This window comes from Cydia fagiglandana, chromosome 3, assembly GCF_963556715.1.
Source record: "Cydia fagiglandana chromosome 3, ilCydFagi1.1, whole genome shotgun sequence".
Taxonomy (NCBI): Eukaryota; Metazoa; Arthropoda; class Insecta; order Lepidoptera; family Tortricidae; genus Cydia; species Cydia fagiglandana.
In genome coordinates, this window is record NC_085934.1 from 5,989,837 (window position 1) to 6,012,969 (window position 23,133).

The window sequence follows — 23,133 nt, forward strand, 5'->3', positions numbered from 1 at the left end:
TATTGCACCTCACAAATCTAGAAATAAGTGTGCTACTAACGTTTTAAAATTTCGCCAGTGTTGCCAATACAATGCAATAGCCTATTCTTGCGTGGTTCAGTTTAAATGACAATTGTTTCATTTCAACAGTGCCGTTCCTACCGGCGTTACGTCAGCGAGGTAAATTGTGTTATTGTATTAAATAAGTCGTGATAGTACTTTAACTACCTCCAATAGACTACGAATTGTATACCGTTTACAAAGACTAGCGCTGGACGAACAGGCCCAGCCTATGCCGTGAATAGCATCACCTGTATCACTCAGCTACATTCTAAATTTAATTACACAACTGCTTATGTTAACCCCTTAAATTCATTTTTTGTTACATTTTTACGAGACTATTGGGATCAAAGATGGGTGGGTACGCTTATGTCGCTTATATTGTTCTAACAAATAATAGTTTCGAGCGTGAAGCATGACATGACAGACGACAAAAACGCAACGGAACCATCGTTAAACGTCTAAAATTGCGATTGTTTCCATGCTAAATAAACTATGAAGGTGTGTAATCTATGTGCAGTAATTAACGAGTTGCTTTTAAGGGTACCGTACCCAAAGGGTAAAAACGGATCCCTATCACTAAGACTCCGCTGTCCATCTGTCCGTCTATCCCCGAATGATGTATATTTGATGCCGCTATAACAACAAATACAACAAACATGATTTTTGCGTAATGATACTGAACCCTTATTGCGCGAGTCCGACTCGCACTTGGCCGGTTTTTATGCTCTGTCCTGCAGGTAAGTGATCTGTAATAAATAAGTTGTGGTAGTAATTGCTAGGACCAGCGTGGGCGACGAGCAGGAAGCGTTTGCCATGTAAATTGTGAACGCTCGTTATGTTTATCTTAGTTAATTTATTGCATTAAGTAAACGTTAGGAAATGAATGGTGAAATTATTATTATTGTAACAATTTCAGGCAACAAGTGGTAAATACTTTGTATGGTATTAATTGACCGAGATTTTTTTTTTATATTTATAAGCCTGTCCGTTGTTATACTGAAAACTACTCTACATTTCACGTTCCAATCAGCTTCAATTGGCTGGAACAGGGCCAGTACTCCATCACAGTAAATTAATTTTCACTTGTTCGTTTTCCATAACTTATGCATTAATACTAATACTTCGTACTTGTTTGCATTTAAAATCGCGAATTTAACTATGATAAACTACCCAATGACTGGTCCTTAATAATAATACTGTTATTGGACCGTATTATTGTTATAAACTTGCAAATACATTTTTAATGTACGAGTAAGAATACCATTGATACTATACCAAGATTTAGCTCAGAATATTAAAGTACCAAGTAAAAGCATGGGATCCCTTGTTACAGAATAACCGCGAATAAGTTACGTGAGTAAAGTGTAACATTGTCGCATTCGCCTTTGTCTCACCGCGCTCTACCGCTTTCTCAGAGCCAGGAAGCGAGTTATCTCACTGGCGCAGCGCAGTTTTTTCTTACCGTATATAGTTGCACTTATCGGAAGGAACGGTAACCGTTACCGCACGGTTAGGGAAACATTGATTAATATTAATAGTTTATTGTCTTACGTTACATTAGTTAATAATTATGCGCGTATACTTAAGAGCCCATCAACGTGCACAATAGCGCCACTGCTAAATAATCGTGATTATTTAAATTTGACGAAAAATATTTAAAAAGGGGGGCCGCTACGTACCTACTGTATTTTGTATTTAAGTACCTTTTTAATACATTAAACTTATAGTTTTTACATTGCTGGATTCATCAATGCGTCGAAAGTTAAACGGCCGTTTTTGTTTTGACTTCATAGATCGACGAATCGAGCAACATAAAAACTAGTTTGATGTATTCATAAGGTACTTAAATACAAAACACAGTACGTAGCGACCCCCTTTTTTAAATATTGTGTGCACGTTGATGGGCTTTTAACTCCTTGCACCACATAGATTATCCGTAAAATATACAATATTTTTGATAATTCGCTAAGCATTAACTTTAAAATAATGGCTTTGCAAATGTGCATAAATATAAATATTATCTGTAAATCTTATTTAAGTCCTTGGTATCATCGTAAACTACTCAACAAATAATGAAACCGGTTAGTATGTACCTACTTGTGACTCAAGCAGTATTGCTTAAACGATGATCGATTCCTATGAGCATTCTGGTAGTGATAAAAGATACATTGAATTAACACTTGCTCGTAATAAGCTTTGAATGCCAATTGACACTTAAATACGATGTCGCAAGTGTTAGTGAGAACATAATATATCTAGACAGTTATTGCAGCAAGGAGTTATTGATTGCAAGAGAGAGGTAAAGTCTTTACCCCCTTATTCATAGAGTTAAACCACGAAAAGTCTGCAGCGATTTTGATAGCCCAGGCAGTGCAAGTGTCATTTTAAACGTCAAACTTTTATGAAATTATGACGTATAAATAACAGTTTTAATATCTGTTATGGTTTTGATACGATCGCTTACGGTTATTAGCGCATTTTTTTATGGCCTCCTTTGGTGTCGCTGTCGCTGTCGGTGCCGCTAATAATCGTAAGCGATCGTATCAAAACCATAACAGATATTAAAATCTGAACGCCATTACAGCTATTGGGGAGAGGGATTTTATTTTCAAAGAAAAAGTTGTAAAGCATGACCATTATATTATATATAGTCATTTTTTATCATAAATATAAAATCTAATTCATTTTCTTATAACCTATCCGTCGAAGTTAGAATGTCACCTCTATCGTATGCTGTAACCGTACAACGGATCTATGCAAGTGGTTATGCGCAGGCCTTGCCTTATTTGGCAGAGCATGTTATCTAGTCCACTAAGTGAGCTATGTGCTGTGTAGATTTCTTTAACCACCATTTTAAAACACTTGACATGTACCTTTAAATAGGCGTAAATAACTTGATAATTCTGAGAAGATTTCTCTTGAACACAAGTATTTTAATTATAGTCACACGACCTTTAATATGAATAATTTTAGATGTAGTAAATACAGTAGTTAAATATCTACATAGGTAGATAAAGTTGATTGACTTGTTGTACAATTTAAAGCTTACATGCATCAATATTCCGTGACAACTGCATTTATTTATGGGTAATTTGGTTATTAATTTTGAAGCTGCATATTAAGTGCCTGAGTCATATGTGCGTCATTTTAGCTAGTGCTTAGTTTGACAACAACTTAACTGGTTTTTCTTCTTTTCACATCCAAATGTGAAGTTTTATTAATTATTAATATCCCTTGCATATAATGTATTAGTTGAAGTAAAATTATGAGCTATTTAATAACTAAACTTGGAAGCTTCGATACACTTAAGTAGGAACATTGATCTCCTCCTCCTACTATGTCTTAATTAATTATAGACCATAAGTAAATATATTCTAAAATACAATTTCAAACCAATCAAATTGAAAATCAGCCTCGCTCGCTCGCATCACATATATGTAAGAAATACGTGATATAGTTTTTTCTATACTTGTCGAAATAAGGCGGTTTTCGACTGAAAAGCTCTCAATTATATCACGATTGTATAAAATACTATTATAAGAAATGCAAAACCACCAGTTGCGAAGTGTTTCAACGTAGACTTCGAAATTGTTGGAATACCGATTCTGCTTTTTTGATTATCCAGTAACCTTTTGAATCTTGCAATTTACAGGATTTTATATTACGACGTGATTAAAATTAAATGTTAGCTCATAAACCTTGCAAAACATTAACTATCGAAGATGCGTTACAAAACCGATGCGCGTTAATGACATACTTGTAATGTGCTATTATGTGATATCTAAAGACAAATTAATACGTTCACCTTTGCATGGGAAAATTGCTGTTACATGTTACTAAATGTTTTTTGCAATATCGAGTGTCTTTGGAGAAATTATAATATGTAGGTATTAGTTAGATCTATAATATGTATATGATTTTGATATATGTACCTACTACCAAAAGGAAAGAGGGTAACCTACTCATTTGTGCTAAAACAAAAACTTGCCGTAAGCATTAAATAGCAGAAAGTGTAAATAAAAACATAGTTTCTTTAAACTTCGTACCATTCTCGTGTTTAATGTAGGTAATTACGACTAGCATAAGGTTGAAAATATTTTTTAATTAAATAAAACTAATCGACACCTCCGAAGCATGAAATATGATGACACAGTGTTTATGCAACAAAATATAAAAGCATTATTAAAGCCTCGTTCTGTCATATTCTACCTCAAGTTTTGGTGTTGTCGGCCCTTTAAGCGTTACCTTAAATACTTTTATGTTGAAAACCCATCAGATGATGATAAAATCAGACACGAATCACTGGATGTTGAAGTTATTGCAAAAATTACCTGAAACAAAAATAACAACTATTATACTAAAGTTCTTAAGTATTGTACATATATAAATAAGCACTGTGGGAAATGCAAATCATTTGCTGTTAATTCCATGGCTATTGCGCGGGCGGAGACACACCAGAAATGTTATATAGTGAGAAATCATTTAATGATACACATTATGCATGCAAACAGATGTTAACAATCTTCGATGACTAACAATGCCTTCAATAAAACATCTAGCGTAATCTTCTAACGACAGACCTGAATCCACCACCATATTTCTACCAATGTAATAGTCCTTACTACGCTGTCAATGGGTTTATTTTTAGTTGAAATCTGTTAAGATAAGTTGGTTAGTGATGACCACATTTCTTATGGGAAAAGGTTGACTGCAACTGACTAAATCATAGACAGGGGTCTGTGAGAAGACACTCGCAACGCCGTGAGATAATGAAACAAAGACCACACTTAGCACAATCGCTTGCACATGCCCGGTGCAACGTCTAATTGAAGACTCGCTTTCGGTCCACGTAACCCACTTTTGTGTTAATTAAAAAGGTTGCCAACTTCTAACTTGGTGACGAGTTCATATCAAAACTTTTCCCATCCTATTGTTGACTGATCTATGAAATATTTTACCGGTACAATCCATTTTAAATCTTATTCCATGAAAAATGAAGCCCATATTTAGGAATTACTAAAAATATTATAAAGCGTAAGAAATTTCATTGATATACGATCAACACTGTCAAATTAGAAGTCAGACCGGATCCGGATCTAATGGTAAGTGTGAATTTTTAACTAACACACGAATAACTATAACATAAATATTAGAATTCGATTCGTAGTAAAACCGTAGCTGAGAAACCAGTTTTTTTTACATTTTGTTGAAAGCCTTCGACAGTTTTAAGGTGATCAAGATATCTTCAGTGCGACGCGTGCTACGGTAGTAATTACCCTATTTTATATTGAAAACGGAGCACATTCTGATTTAAAAAGCATATCAATCTATGTGTATCTCTCTTACACTAATATATTGTTGAGAAGGGGTCTGAGACTGGACTCAGGTTATCATATTGTTGTCACATTTATTTATCGGGGGGCACGGCAGTGCCCCCGCCAAGTCGAGCGCGAAGCAAACACTGCCGTACCATATTTACTGGAACCATTTCGCCGCATTTTCAGGCCCCTATTTGAGAACCTCTGGATAAGACCAGAACGAAGAAATTTTGGTCGTCCAGTAAGCTATAATCACATACTTAAAATCCAAAATTTCAAGTCTGTAGGTCATTTAGTTCCGAAGTTAAGCGAAAGCAAAGTTTCGCATTTATGAAACTCACTCATGATCATCAGAATAGAACTAGTACTTCCCATAAACTCAGAGAGCTGAAATTTGGTACAGAGTTAGGGTTTAATGGCTACATAAAGGGAAAACCTAAAAATATTGCAATATCAGTCACGTTTTAAAGATCTAAGAACTGCATAAGTAAGTTTGTAATCCCATATAAATATATGATATTACAAAGTTACTGTTGCAGTTCCTACAAATAGTAGGTAAAGTAAAGTAAAGGTACTCTACGATGTACGATGTGAGTATGAATGAAGATATGTTTAGTTATGATATGTGTATACATAGTATGGGTATGAGTACCCGAAAAGAAGGACTGCCTACAAAAAGAGATGAGATCCCATCAAAAACATTACATGTAAAAAGGTGCAAGTCTCGCAACGCTTTTACTACAAAAAAGTTTTGAGATGTAATGTGAAACCAAGTCGGTTATTTTAATCAGTGCCAGGGGGTGTTAAAACCGTATCAATAAGATATCTTTAATTTGTAATACGTATAATGACTTGGCCATCGCACGGCTGCATAATGACAAAAGGATCATCGTCACCTATTAAAAATAATTCTAATTGAACACAACGCTAGCGCTAATTGCAGTTTGAGCATTACACATATTTACGAGTACGGTACGAGTAAAGCATTATGTGCGATTGCCAAGTCATTATATGATGATTAGTGACGGATTACTGATTATTATTTAATTATTAGATTTAATGAATGGGCAATACGAAAAACTGTTGCTACTGTACAAGAATCAGAACCGGAAAAAAAGAAAAGAAAGATTTGTAATAATAAAAAAAACTACTCCTAAAAAGAAAAAAAATGTGTTAAATAAGAAAATCTAATAAAATAAATCAATATGCCCACGTTTCTACAAAAATAAGTGAAATCCCACCAAAAACATTCTGTAAAAAACTAGCCAAGTCTCGATGGAGCTGCTTGTTTATCTCTAAAAAGTAATGAAATCTAGACAAAGTCGTGCCAAGTCTAAGGTTCCTTACTGCGATTTCTTTATTATTATAGTTAATGTTGTGTGACTTGGCCGTTGAAGGGTACACAAGGGTACAAAACCAGGTGCTCCATGACACCATTGCACCAATCTGCCATTGCACCAAAAAGAAGTGTTTGTTTCAGGCTCGCCCATACATAAGTATTATTGAAATACGCAGCTTTATCAAGCCTACAATTGACTGGTTATTGAATCAACGTTTTCCAAGTGGCAATTTTCCATCGTCAATGGGTAGCGGTTCTGGCGACAGATTGGTGCAATGGTGTCACGGAGCACCTGGTTTTGTACCCTTGTGTACCCTTCAACGGCCAAGTCACACAACATTAACTATAATAATAAAGAAATCGCAGTAAGGAACCTTAGACTTGGCACGACTTTGTCTAGATTTCATTACTTTTTAGAGATAAACAAGCAGCTCCATCGAGACTTGGCTAGTTTTTTACAGAATGTTTTTGGTGGGATTTTTCTTTACGCCTAACGGATACATGAAATGATATTTAGGAATATATTCGATTTAGGAGAAAAGCTGCGTTGAAAATACATTCAATCTAAATACAAAGTCGCAACTCCAATATTCCTTTTATTTGTTGATGAATGATCGGCAATGGGAGAAATATAAATGTAATAGTAGATTTAAGAATACAAATTGTCTTAAGTAGCTTTAAATTAAAAAAAAAAACTCTATAAAATATTAATCTCTTCACAGCTTTTTTTTTCGCATAATCTGACTTTGACGTAACAATTTGCATATTTATGTGTAATATAATACTTTTGACCATAAAAGATGAAACCTTCTTAAACCACCAGGCCATCCAGTCAGATTGGAGAAACGCGCGCAAACACACACATTGTTACACAAACGTAATAAACGTATAATTAGTGAGCATGTGTGGGTGACTCTCGTTTCTGCAAAGCGATAGATATCGAGTATGTTTTCATGTGTAATATGTACCTACAGAATGACAAGAAAGCCTAAATGATCAAACTTTTTACCTTATTTATTTCTTGATTATAATTTCCTCTGAAACTTATTTTGTGGTTTGGGAAAGGCTTCATACATGGCTTGATCTCTTTTTAGTTAAGTTTTTTGTTGGTTATGGTGGTGGTGGTGGTGGTGGTGGTTTCAATGCAAAGCTTTAAAAAAAAATCTTACTAGGTTCGACCACTGGCCTATAAGCTTGCAATAACTTATTATATTTTGTAAATTATCCAAGCACTAGGTATCACTTTCAACTAATCCAAACGTGCAACTGCAACAAAATTAATCAGCCGGCCCGTGAACTTTCTTTCCGATGCTTAAAATGAAATTTTGAAAGCACCAAAGTTCATTACTGATGATATTAAATACGTTGAGATTTATCATTAAACGATATGAGTAGAGGCTAGATTTATTAGTGGATGGGTGTAATAAGGTTTTTTAAATATCGATGATGTGTTTAAATCGAGTGAATCGATCGATTGGCAATGTGGTAGGTAAGTTTGGAAGGCCCGTATTATTTTATCGGCTTTAACTTCCCCTAATACAAGGATATTATTATCAAGTTCAAAACAATAGTAATTGATTTTAATTGGCTAAAAATTTTGATTAATTTAAGAGTAAATCGATCCTATAAAATGGCTTTTATACATACATGTATTTAGGATCAAACAGTTGATGAGAAAAACAAAATTACTAAACTCAAACTCAACAGCAATATTCAAATCTCGGTAGGAAAGACACTGACAGTGAAAGGTATCCATAACGCTACGTCTTACGTAGGCGAACAACGCGCGAACGCGGCGTGGCGCGGCGCGGCGAAATCAATCCTTTGATGCCCATAGAAGTGTCCTACGTAAGCGATCTCGTTGCGAACGCGGTGCGGCGCGATTTGCACGCGAATGTCAGGCGGCGCGGCGGCGGCCGCTTTCGCCGCGCCGCGCCGCGCCGCGTTCGCGCGTTGTTCGCCTACGTAAGACGTAGCGTTAGCCTATGTTTATGAGGGTAATATGCAAATGTTTCATACAATATTTTTTTATTGAACTGTTTGAAAATTAAAGGCGGTCAAAGTTGTTTAATAATATGTTATGTGATTATAAGTAGAAGTGCTAATAAGTGCAATAAGCGTTTTTTAGTTACATTACTTTTTTTTCGTTGCATCACTTGTAAAATTATATTGATTTTATATCGATCCATTTTCTATAAAATTCGAATCGTATCAAATACGATTATATTGATTTTTTAAACATGACATGTTCACCTATATTGGTTTCAGTGGGTGTAATGTGGTCACTGAACAAACAACTACTGCCAAGAATTATAGTAGCGCCCTCTAGTGAGTTAAAGTTATTTATTTATTTAGCTAAGTTATTGTCAACGAGGTTTTTTCAAATAAATATTATTCTATTCTATTCTATTCTAAATATACGACCTTTCTAAGAACTTCTACTGCACACTGATGTATCTAATGTTCATAAATTATTTCTGTTTACATCGCGAGTTAAGTAAAAAACTAAACTAAAAATTGAACTACTGAGCGCTAAAGTAATTTCCCCTCAAAATGTCAGCAGATCATCACAGATCGGCAAAACGGTGCGTTATGAGATATGATATAATTAGAATTCGAATGATTACGCAACCGGCGAGAAATGCGAAAGTTACCGCCATTTCTCCGATACACACGAAATGCGCGCGCGACGATTTCTCGCTGACTTTGCATAAAGGTTGCGGCAAATCGGCCGTGCTTGAGCGAATGTGAGTATCACTTTTACATGTAGTTGTTTTAGAAGGTAGACCTGTACGTCACATTATCTTAGAAATATTTTTCAACTAAATTATTTGATAATCCAATATATACGAGTAAAGCAAATTAAGTGTGCCTATATTTTATACATTATCTAGTCACAATTATATAAAAAATATTTCTTAGTACCTATAGCATTATATAAATGTACCTATATACAAAAGTATCAAATGCCTATTATTAATTGTTTTATATTGTCGTTCGTTATTATGTAATAAATAAGATTATTTGATCAATCAAGGCCCAATTTGAGGAAACCCAAGAAAAAAAATCTAAGTTAGATATCTAATATGTAAATAATGATTTATTTATACAAAAATAACTGTCTATCAAACTATTACTTCAGATTAACGGTTTCTAGTCTTATAAAGTGTAAATAATAGGCACACGAGGCGATGTGAACATCTAACAAAGCAAATAAGCACACATAATACTCGCTAATGAGCAATGACTCTTTGTGAGAACCGACAAGACTGTTTGATCGCAAAATTATTTTCGTATAGTCATAGAGAAGAACAATATTATAATTACTTATATTTTTCCTTATGATGTCACTGCCAAATTGCTTATATTGACGAGTAACCAGATACCTACTTTAAATACTAGGTCCATAGATGCTCACATTTAGGAAATAATATGAGCAGGAACTTTAAGAATTCTTTGTTCTGTGGTTGCGGCGGCAGTCAGCATAGAATTTGATACGTACTCATAATTCATAAAAAAAATATAGGTCATAAAGGAAAATCAATAAGAATATTATATCTATTTATATGAAATTATTACATGTCCAATTCATCAATAAGTCGTAGTACTTACCAACGAATTGTTTTATCTATATGGTGTGCATCAAACGTAACACTACACGATAAGGAGATCGGGCCCACTATGAAGTCGAACTCTCATTTTATATACTTATATCACTTAAATCATGTGCTACTATGATTGTTTTCTTGTTCTTTGGCTATAAAGTAATACGTATTTATAATTATTATCGAATAAAAGTTAATATTGTTATGAAATCGAATGACATCTTGAATTTTCAAACTTAGTATCAATTAAAAATTGCGCAATTGACAAACTAACGAGCCCAATAGTACATAGTGCACCTGTCAATGAACAATGCAAAGAAAGTACCTATGCGTGACCGTGAAAGCGCGCTCGGATTCGCCAACAATAAAAACAATAAAAAAGTTCCGTGACTCAGTTTGCGTCGGACTATGTAAGTGAGATGATGCAACGGTCAAATTATAACTTTGCGCATAACAATGTGTTTAGCGCGCCCGGCTGACTGCGTTTGCGTTTTGGTGCGGCGAAAAAAAACAAAATAAGGCAATTTTGGAGCATGATACTGGCAATCGTATTGGTGATATATTAAAACCTCGTAATACTCTAGTTCCGATTTAAATATAATTAAATGGATTTGTTAATAACAGTGTAATAAACAGAGCTCGGCAGGGGTGAGCCATTTTGACGTCACTTATGTCAAGTGTAGATATTAATATAGATACACCTTAGAAAGAAATATTAAAATAATACTTACAAATAAACTTTAATAGTAGCATATGGATGGATATACATATTATTTGAAGAGGTTTACTAAAAAAGCTTGCTATAAAATTAATTTGCTTTAATGGCAACGTAAAGATCGTAGCGGAAAGGCAGCCTAAATAAAATAATTTCTTTAGTTATTAAATTACACCACATATACCATCGAATGACAAGGCATGTCCATGTTGTGCAAACTCTGAAAACAGCTCACCCCCGCCGAGCTCTGGTAATAAATCTCAGTAATAGATTGGATATTAGACAGTTGAGGTAACTAGGTTAAGGAGCGCTCTACAAGAAACATAGATATCTACATTATAAAAGATACAGTGGGAGACTTTATCAACTTTAAAGTTACACTAGATTATTTTTATATAGTCCTTTAAATAAGATCAGTAATTTTTTTATCATTCGCATAGCACGCTTAAAAAACAGAAATGAAAATATTAAGACAAATGTAAATAGGTTATTGCCAAAGCTTAGCACATGAATATTTCACAGCCCAACCTAACCGTGATAAGGTGATAACCCCAATGTTAAAGATATTTTTAACGGCAAAATACAAGGCTATACAAATAATGCAAAATTCTGTATAAGTAATAAACTGGATAGAGTATATAAAACTAATAATTATGCTCATCATCTTGGATTCTCACTCCAAAATAAAAGCCAATATTTTGAAACAATGGCTCTAGTCCCCACAAATATTATTGTTGCCACACTCGATCACCTTGCGAATAAGTAAATTAGCTAACACTGAAGTAGTTGGGCAAACTCTGACCTCTTACATAACCGCGCAAGTTAAAGACGATGACCCGCGAATTAAATGTTTTCTGATAAACAAATGAATGTAATTGTCACTCGTGTGTATTCATTGCATTCTTGTTATGTAATTCTCTTTTTCATTTGTGTGTGTGTAGCATGTGCTTGCAATGTTTTCACGGAGTGACGGAGCCTATGCTTTTATAAATTCGCTAGCTTTAAAAGTAAAAAGTGCAAACTTATTATGATAATTATACATTCTGGGGGTCTAGCCAAGACGACATGATCTTTGATAGAAAACGACAACCGAAACTTAAATAGTCACGTGATAATTTTATTCGTTTGGCGTTTGTGAATGTACGATTGTGTTTTTGCCTAGGCCCCCTGGTTGTTTGTAGTAATATTATCGATAGTTGTGGATCAGTTTTAGCAACCACTTTCATGACAGTGCACAAATGCAAGGTTTTCGGGGAGTGAAAAGGTTTTAAAAGTTTTTAGGGTTCCGTACCCAAAGGGTAAAACGGGACCCTATTACTAAGACTTCGCTGTCCGTCCGTCCGTCCGTCCGTCTGTCTGTCACCAGGCTGTATCTCACGAACCGTGATAGCTAGACAGTTGAAATTTTCACAGATGATGTATTTCTGTTGCCGCTATAACAACAAATACTAAAAACAGAATAAAATAAAGATTTAAGTGGGGCTCCCATACAGCAAACGTGATTTTTGACCAAAGTTAAGCAACGTCGGGCGTGGTCACTACTTGGATCGGTGACCGTTTTCTTTTTGCATTTTTTTCGGTTTTTTTTTGCTTTATGGTACGAAACCCTTCGTGCGCGAGTCCGACTCGCACTTGCCCGGTTTTTTTGCTATTCTTATTAGAGTTAGAGTAAGACAAGTCTGCAACTATTTTGATAGCACACGCAGTGCAAGTTTTATATTATCGTCAAATTTTATGAAATCATGACGGAGATATAAATAACACTTGCACTGCGTATGCTATCACAATCGTTGCTGACTTTTCTTGGTCTAACTCTAACTTATTTTTAAATATGAATATATTTATAACAATAGGATTACCAATCTGTGTTTTTTTATTACCTATTAGATAGGTATTCAAAATCAAGGCTTAATACTACACCTACACGTTTTATGACACAATCCTTGTTGCGAAAGACAGAACCAAAATCATCGATTATGTTCGTATTGTGTAAGCAATTAGGTTTTTCGGGAATTATGCATTAAAACAGTTATGAAATGAACGCTTCGTTTTATTTGCCATTAATGAGTTTGCACCGTGAGCCAGTCAAGCTATTTTTTTGTATCTCAGTCCTATAAATACGTAGGTACGTGTTTTTATTGAGGTGTGCAATAAAAAGTGTATTGTATTGCATACAAACATTTTCTTTAAATAATGATATTGGCCTATAATATTGTTGTCCCTAATGAAAGGAGACCTGCGTAAACTATGCACTTATCACGTCATGTGAATTACAAAACCTGAATATATTTAAATGAAATATACTTATTTGCAAATAACAGTAAACAACAGCAAACGGCTGGTAAATATGATATGAGGAAAGCAACGAGCGATCCCCGCACGGGCAGATTTCTCGCGCAGAGAATTGCAACCGCTATCCAGCGCGGGAACGCTGCCTGCGTGTTGGGCAACCTTCCGAGGGCACCAAATCTTGATAAGTATTTTTAATTTTTAGTTTTATTGTTATTGTCGAGGACTAATTTGAGGTTTTATATGTTATTTATACTTTTTTTTAATTTTGTCTATATTTTCATGGTATTTTGTTTAACAGTTTGTTTTTAGATCAGTTGTCATTAAATGCTATGGTGAAAGCCCAGCTTTTTCGTTGCTCCCGATTTTAGTAGCTATCGAAGAGTAAATTGTCCTGGATTCCGGGACAGTTATAGGTATTGTTTAAATAAATAGATTTTATCTACACACATATCATAAACTGTCTATGATGCCTTCAAAATTCGTAAATAATGGCACACATTACGATAAACTGTTTTGTTACAGCAAATTTCTTATCTGTGAAAATGTGGTAATAGCTTCATTACTATATCAAAATCGATTTGGTAATGCATTTCAAATTTCGAACCTCTCTGAAAAAAAAGCAATTTGATTTGACCCCTATTCTAATATCAGTTGAGATGACGTTTTATTCGAAATCAATAGACAATTGCATACAATATTGAGAAATCTCGCATGTAAGTTGGTATCGGACGATATGGTAATCGACCCCCACTCTAGTTTGTCTCTGAATTAAAAAAAAACTGCGGATGCGTGACGTGCGTGAAAAAAGTTTTCATTTGCCGCCATTTGACGTACAGTTTATCTTTTAATTAGTTTATAAGTAAAATATAATTTGTTTTGTTGTTTTTAAAGGAACTATAACAAAAGTTTAGTGTAAAATGTGCAATAAAGATATTTCGGAAACGCCATCTCATATCCGCGAGTTCCGCCAGAGAGCAAAGTCGGCTGTAATATGAAGTTAGTGAATATATCATAGAAAGTTTATAATATGTGTGTAGATAAAGCAGTGTATGTAACTGTACATAATTAGGCATTAAAACACTCGTGTGATACTATTATGAAACTCATTTCATTCGTTTCATAAACCCACACTCGTATTTTAATGCCTTTCATTATGTAGCAGTCACATAAACTACTATTACGTCTGTAAATAATTTAAGATAAGAGAAATATCGCAAAATTAAACTAGAATCGGACCAAGTTCATCCTGTACTGCACAAACTATAATGTGTAACAAAGTCATAGCAAGTCTTCGACCGTAAAAATACATTATAACATTTATAACTATACGTAGGTAGGTACATCCGATATTAGGTAAGTATATAGGTACTTAAGAGGTATATTATGAATAAAAATAAGATTTTATTACGTTAAAATAACGTGATGCTTTATGACCGTGACTACCATTTACATATACATATTTAAGGATGTTGTAAATCCCTACTGAGAAAGTTAATAGATTCTGCATGAAACTATCATGTAAATTTTGTGTGACAATTTACCATTTACATGTTTGCCCGTCAAATTATACTAATCTGGTCACAACGCGACAAAATCAATCGTGCTTTATGGCTCCCTTGACCCAGTGATCACTTAAATTTCATTGTAATTTTGTTGAATTCTATGATTTGTTACAAAACGAAAAAGTTTGAATTTAGCGGAAAAGAGTTAAATCCGTTAAATAATTTATTATTATTGTGAGGCATGGATTTTTCAAATGCACTGGTGGGGTTTCATGAAAAATATAAACTCTGGGTAATTCGATAGTTTTTATATACTCGTAAGTACATGTCAAAATTTTTTCTTTAACTAATAAACACTATTGGACCAAACTAAATTATTTTCAGAAAATATTTTAATTTGTTTTTATCAAGTAGAAACACTACCTACTAAACAGTCAGCTTGTAATAAACAGTTCCAAATATAATCAAGCTAATCATCAAAGTAATTCATATGCAGCGTTTTCGGCAAAGACATTACAGAGGAATATTAAGCCAAATAATATGTACTCATATTTTTTTAAGAGTTAGGTTTTTTTTAATCCCACTAGTAACATCACTGTCACAACTAGCACAAGGACCTCGTTAAAGCAAAGTTTACCCGCTAAATTAGTACTTTAGCACTAACAAGCACTAAGCACCATTTTAGAAACACATTAGGTACTGCATATTCCGCACATTCCTAAGTTTCATAAGAGACCTAGACGCTTTGTTCCTAGGCGCCGTATGGAATACCTAATATAATCAACAGCAACCAACCTTGGCCGACATGCGGCTCAATAGTAGTGAGACAGTTTTGTAAGATGCTCTGAGCTTGTCATGGGAATATTTTCTATAGGGAACATGGTATAATAATATAATATACCTACTCCACGTGACTGACACAAGCCTACGTCATTATGCGACAGCGCTATATAATAATATGCAATAGCGCTATATAAAGTGGCAATGTTATTGTGACGTAACTGGGACGAGAAGTCCATGTTTTATTAGACTATGATAGGGAATATGATCTGTAGACATCGTGTAGGTATAACTTCTACAAAGTTTCTTAACGAAATATATGTGTGTTTGATAATTAATGTAACAATGTATTTTTTACCATTGTTTTTGTAATCTGTACCTCTTTATTTATAATTACAACTGGTAATATTTCATAGAAATCGAATTTAACACACAAGATAATTTTGGATGTCAAAAATAATAAACATGTATTTCACTTACCACAAAGCAAATATGGGACACAATTTTTCTTAGACCTATCGACACGTCAACGTTGCAGTATTAAGTTGGTTATCTTTAATTTATAAAGCTTTATACTGCACATTATGTTTAATTCTTAACAAATATTGTTAAAGCGACGAAAGAGGTATATGTATGTTTACCCAATAGGTAAATGCAGTAAAATCTTAAACATAATTTATGTCAAGCTCATAACAAGAAATTTCCTGTCGTTGGTAAGGAGTGGAAAGTGGCTGTCGAGTCAACAGTTGGCATTGATATAAACACCAACTTACTGAAGTTACATGGATTTAAGAATTAATAATATTTCGGAATGGATATGTCCAGCATATCATTGCTATAAGTATAGAATTACTGTGTATTTTTTTTATTAGCCTAGCTGAGTGTCCCACTGCTGGGCCAAGGCCTCCACTCCTTTCCTCCACTCAAATTGTTTAAAGACATTAATTCATTAGGAATATTTAATTGAAGCAAACATAACTAAAGATAAGTATGTTAAGAATTAAAAATAAACAAAAAACTAACGACAAAATACCTAGTTGTCACTTTTTACACAACCTGCCAAAAAAGAGCAATGTTGTTTTATTGATAAATAATCGGTGTCTATTCAATATCTATTGTGTTTTTGCTTACATGATTTGAATGGCAGAAGTCATTTCAGTATTTTGTATCAAAACACTAAAAAATATTTTAATTTGACACTCGTCACTTATCATCCAAGACAAAAAGGATATTAGTGAGCTAAAATTTAGATTTATAACCATATAAATCTCATATTTGCTCTTAGCTGGAGTTAAAATATTTTTTGCTTCAGTTTGCAAATTTTATACAGCGTAAAAGCGGAACATTCTTACACACGTTTTCAGCATAAAATATGATTCATAAGTACTTTAAATACTGCAGAAAATCCCTATTCACCACACTCACGAATAACATTACTGCGAAGTTTATCATGACTCTACGACCATCCTTACTGAATGGTTGCTTGCTTGCTTTGCATAACAGTACCATGACAATCGTTGCATATTGTGAAGTAACTGCTTTTGTAGTTTTTCGACAAGTACTATGTAAAACGTGGCTATTTTACGGGTTGCGTGTATTACTCTTATTCTATTGTGGTGCGAAAAATGCGATGAAATATTTATACTATTGTATGTTTGGTTTGTAAAACCATGTCAAATTGGAGGTTTTATTACGGATCATATTGTTTAAACACGCTGGTTTTATAGCTACTTATGAACGTGATACTTTTCAAATAAAAATCCAATAATTAGTTTAATAGTAGAGGATAATGGGGACTATGATTGTATGGACAAGCAGGCGTCCACTGTCCTCTTAAAAGGTAACAGAATGGGGTTCTTTATAGGGATATGTTCGACATTGTACGTATGTGGTATGTTATATTATGACTCTCGAAATGTTATATTGGTTATTAGTAGTAGTAGACTTAGGTATATTTATAGTATTCTTGGGTACATTTAGTGAGATTCTGCTTCTCTAGAAAAATATGTATTAAGACCATTGCACTGCCTTAATAAATGTCAGTCCAGTTTTCCCAGTACTATTTCAACAAACTATTAAAAATTACACATTCACAATTCCAGCAAATAACTGGCACATAACACGACGTATCGCAAGAAGGAAAAGGCATGATTAATTTTCACCGACGCGTCGCGGCGCACGCGACGACGTATGCGGTAAAAACAAAAGAGTGAGATTACGAAAAAACATCGACGGCCAGGGGACCGATTTTTGAAATTCGACCACTCGATTTCGTGTATTTTGTTAAATGATATCTCCACTACTAGGCGTTTAAATTCTACTAATAGAATTGAAATCGAGTGGTCAATACCACTAGATTTCAAATATCGATCGCACGTATTTCAAAAATTAGCATCTCGCCGTTTTCCACCGAATTTCGAGTGACGAAATCGAGTGATCGAAATTCAAAAATCGGCCCCCAGTTGCGACGTACGAATTTTAAATTAAGGATACCGTTTGGAAACGAGGTATATTGTTGACCAAGAATATTTACTTAAATTATGTAAAGTATACAGTTTAGTTTTGGGTGTACAAAAGCCGATTAGCTGAACTATTGAATCAAGTGTAGCAGTGTTGAAATTGCGAGTAACTAGAAGTAGATTCTGTTACAGCTTAGTCATACTCTATTTTGTTTTTTTTTTATTATATGTGGCATGTTTTCGTTTAGACTAACGTAATAAACTGAATGAGTTTATTATCAGTTTGGCATATTAATTAAAATAACACTCCACGTGTTTGAGTAAAAACTACGTTTTTCCCAGAACGTTCAATGAGGTCCGCGCTATTGGTAAGATCTTGTTAGTATTGTTCTTAGCAATGAAAGTGAGTGATTATGCTCAATTAATGATTATCTTTGAACTGTAGATTTACTCTTTTATTTAATGGGGCTTTTTGATCTATAATAACAATAATATGATTCAATTGATTTATTATATCAAAGTTGGTTTTAATTGGTAGGTAATTGATTGATGCGTGTAAAATATATGATGAAAATGAAAACTTACATCATCAGAAGAAAGTTATGAATATTGATTAGAAGTAATAGTAATATGTCATATTTATTTGCGTAGTAGAGTAGTTGTTCGAATAAATTATAATTAGCATATTACATTTATGTGTGAAAACTATTTTATATGAAGTGTTTCGAGGAGTGCAGGCAGGTTACTCTTATACATATTCTAACATTTACTGTATTTTACTAGCCTCATTTAAATATTTTTTTGCTACAAATTTCGCCATGTTAACTTTAAACATTGTATTTTTATACAATAAAATTAATTATATTTATTTACGATTTTCCTGAGAGTAAAAACATTAAAAGTCTCATTACAAGTACCCATAATTAATAAAACATACGCAAAAAATCTCATAAAATCACATCACATTTTCTCACTGGAAAATCCAATTTTCCCGAACGCACGCTTTTCACGTTACAACCACATCGCTAATATCGAAGCACATTTACCTGAAGCGACAGCGAGTACAAACACAACAGCTGGGAGCATCATTTTGTCACTAAACTTTACTTTATACAATTTTCACTACACTTCACGACCGACGCATGGTATGGCGCGCGGGCTCGGCGCGCGAGTGACAGTCAGCGGCGCGCGCGCCGGTGGGGCGGAAGCGAAATGTCAGGGATTTAGGGGGGAATTGGACTGATACGGTTTGATTGCGAGCTATTGTTTTTGAAATTGGACCTTAAATATTGAGGCGTAGTTATGAATAACATATAGACGTGCGATACTACTTTAGTACCTTGTTTTGTAAATCGATATTGGTGTAAGGATTTAAGAGGGGGGATTTTGACTGATATGTACAATTTGACTTTTCAAGCTATTGTTTCTAGGACTAATATCTACGAACAATAAATCTACAATGCTACATATTAGTTTTTTTTACAGACTGATAGAAGTGTAATGAAATAAAATACCCAAGTGATATTCATACTTATAAATGTTTTCAATATTTGATTTGACATTACATTAATAATTTTTTTCTCGCAACAATTATTTACGTCGAGTATATTCGTAAGAGTAAGACATATATTAACTGTCAAAGGAACCACATTTCGACGGGGGAGATATTGGAACCTCAAGAATCCGATCATTTAGTTCAGTGACCCATGAAATCGCGTCACTGCATCCTTTACCAAAACATCCCTTGACATTTAAACATCTCACATTTGTACTCTCGTATATTGGCAGTTTTATCTACAAAACCATAATAACGGCCAACAATATGCTTGTGGTATTTCCTTGATATTTTAAGTGTGGATTAAATGTTGATCTTAAGTATTTTCTTCTGGTCTGACTCTTTATAATGAGCATACTGATCATAAAGTCCATTGGAACTTTCCTGTACGATTTTTATGTTCAGTTTAATTATACTCTGTATTTTTCCTTAATACTCGTACAAGCAAAATTCATTCATTTAATATACAATTCCCCATATATGATGTAACAATTTACAGAGTTGCTGCCAGTACATGTATAAATATAAAATTAGTGTTTTATGGTATGGTTATGAAAATAATAAATTGTTGTGAAAATAACATAGCAATATCTCCGTCACGCGTTGCGCGCGTTGAGATCTAAAACAAATGCAGTTCGACGCTACTTCAAGCTCCACGTACTAGCGAAACACCTACAACGTGCAACGTTGGTTTATTGAATTAAAGTTTCAATTCAATAACAAAAAACCGGCTAAGTACGAGTCGGACTCGCGCACGAAGGATTCCGTGCCATTATGCGAAAAACGGCCAAAAAAACACATTTGGTGCATGGAAGGCCAACTTAAATATTTTTTTTATTGTTTTCAGTATATACTGTGGGTAGGCACATGACGTGCTAAGTGTTACAGTCAACACTCCATGTGACATTTAGGAAATAGAAAATATATTTTATTAAAATGAACAATAATGTTGTTTTAGCGACAACACATCATCTCTGAAATTTTCAACTGGCTAGCTATCACGGTTCATGTGATACAGCCTGGTGACAGATTGACAGACGGACAGACAGACAGACAGACAGACGGACAGCGAAGTCTTAGTAATGTATGGTACCTTTATTACCCTGTGGGCGGAACCTTTAAAAATTAGTAGATCTTGTGTCTACTATCATCATATCATAAAAATGTAAGGGACTTGGAAGTTATCATGGCGGTCGCTAGATGGCGTCACCTAAACAATTCTACTTTATTACCAGCCACTGTTTTATCTTATCTTTTTAATTGTTCTTTTCTAAATGAGCCAGCACTCATTACCCGCTCCGCTGCCCGCCGCCGCCGGTGCAGCCTGCATCCATTGCATAACTGCCCAAAACCGAAGTAGGTTAGCACTTTCCATTTCGCACGGCGGTCCACTGCCCGAATTACTGACCCTCAATTGACCACTTACATTCACAACCTTATTTCTATAGACACAGAACTTACTTTCTAATGACGAGTAAACGATTGACCCCCAATTGAAATAAATACTTGTACAATAAACCGTGTTACTACATTGATAACCTTCGCTAGTTCTTATTATAGAGCGGTTCATTTCTATTTTGAACTACACTAGCTAGCAATTAGGTCGGTTTTAGAATGCATGATTTTAAGATAGGAGTTTTACAAAGTTGTCTTAAATTCGCATTAAATGTATTATGTACAAATTATGTATTATTAAATTATGTAATGTACTGATAATATTATTAGGTGATAATGAAGTTATGTTAGGTCGTGTGTTATCTTGATAACGATATTAATAGATGTTTGGTAATAGATGAAAATTACGTGTCACTATTTCTAAAGCCCTGTAAGGAAGTTATTTAAGTATAACTAATGAACAAGTGTATTAATATTTGAGCCAGTTTGTAACAGTGTGCTTAGGAGTAAAACAAAATTAATTATATTTTTTTAAAGTACCCGATAGTTATATTACATGTTGCTCTAAGAACATTCGGACATCTTAAAAAGACCTATTGACCACATACCATCAGAGTCGCGGTAGTCGGCTCACCCGCCCACATTGGCTTAATCCCAACACCAATAAATAACAATACTTACTTACATACTTATTTAGTTTAAGAGCACAATCGCTCATTTTCGACATAACTTAAAAAATAACCCCCCGCAACTCGGCCTTCGGCCGTGCGTTTCAAAAAGCTTATGGGGGATGCTACGCGTAGCTCGGCCTTCGGCCTTCGCAAAAGCTGTCCACGCCGAGTTTCACGTAAACCATTACAGCTGTGTCCCTAAAACAGCCCAACCGCGTTTTTTTCTTAAGTCCGACTCACGCTTGACTCTAGATTTCTTATAGATTTTCCTGTCATCTAGAGGTAAAGAACTATTGTGTGTAATTTTTTCAAAATTTTAGACCCAGTAGTATCGGAGTTAAGGGGGGGGAATGGTCATTTTTTGCCTATTTTCATAATTAACTTCTAAACTATTTGATATACAATTATAAAAAAAATATATTTCAGATCCTCAAAATAAGCCCTTTCATTTAATATGTAACACGATATGGTTTGCAAAACTTTATTTTTTTTAATTTTACTCATATTCCCCCTAAAAGAGCCCTATGCTTAAAATTCATTTGTTTTTATTACATGTCCGTCTTTGGGTCACAGACTTCCATATGTGTACCAAATTTCAACTAAATTAGTTCAGTAGTTTTGGAGCACATAGGCTGTGACAGACGGACAGACGGACAGACAGACGTACGAGTGATCCTATAAGGGTTCCGTTTTTTCCTTTTGAGTTACGGAACCCTAAAAACCCTAACGAAATGAAACGAGCGAAACGAACGAGCAACGGTGTCACAGATAGAAACATATAGCAGTCAAACTTATAACACCCCTCTTTGGGCGTCGGGAGTTTTATTAACCCAATAAAGTTAATATTACATGCATGCACTCCTACTTCACATATTAATCTCAATCTGTAGAGAGGTAACTTAATAGTTAGATAAAAAATAAAAGTAATAAGCTAATTTGTATAGGGCAGCATCCATTTTAAGGTTCACTCACGTTAGACCGGGCCGTGTCCGACCCGGAACTTCCCGCGCGTTGTTTTCTATGGAAAGCATCACGTGATCGTCTGTCAAGTAAGCGCCGGATGTTCCGGCCCGGACAAGGCCTGGTCTAACGTGAAGTCATCCTTTAAACAGTAGTCAGCTACTAGACTGATTTAATAACTAAAACACCAACTTTTTAATATTTCACGAGATTACACGTAAAATTGACTAACAGAAGTAACAGAACTCAACCAACCATTAATTATTTCAGTATTTAGAACTGTATTACGATATTCATTACATTTTATGAGATTAACTGCAATGTCATAATTCGATAGAAATTCCAAGGCGCTTATGATACGCTATTGCGTACGCGCATTTTACAAATTAATTGCCGCCATAATATTATATTATCGCGGTAACTAAGTACCGTGGCTCCAGGGCTTTGTCTGACACAACGTCGATTTATCGGTCAGTAATAAAAATACACTTTTTTGTAAT

The 23,133-nt window shown here is 34.5% G+C and overlaps 1 protein-coding gene across 5 annotated transcripts in view; it reads right to left on the bottom strand.

Annotated features, from left to right (window-relative positions):
• Positions 1–19,255, bottom strand: part of LOC134679888 (mucin-5AC) — a 151,269-nt gene extending 132,014 nt beyond the window's left edge. For 3 of the 5 annotated variants that reach the window (XM_063538807.1, XM_063538808.1, XM_063538806.1), the window contains exon 1: positions 19,099–19,255. In XM_063538807.1, coding sequence (XP_063394877.1) covers positions 19,099–19,141 — 43 coding nt within the window. In that variant the 5' untranslated portion in view covers positions 19,142–19,255. The remainder of the gene's footprint in view (positions 1–19,098) is intronic. The other 2 variants (XM_063538810.1, XM_063538809.1) reach the window with 1 other exon arrangement.
• Between the last annotated feature and the right edge of the window lie 3,878 nt (positions 19,256–23,133).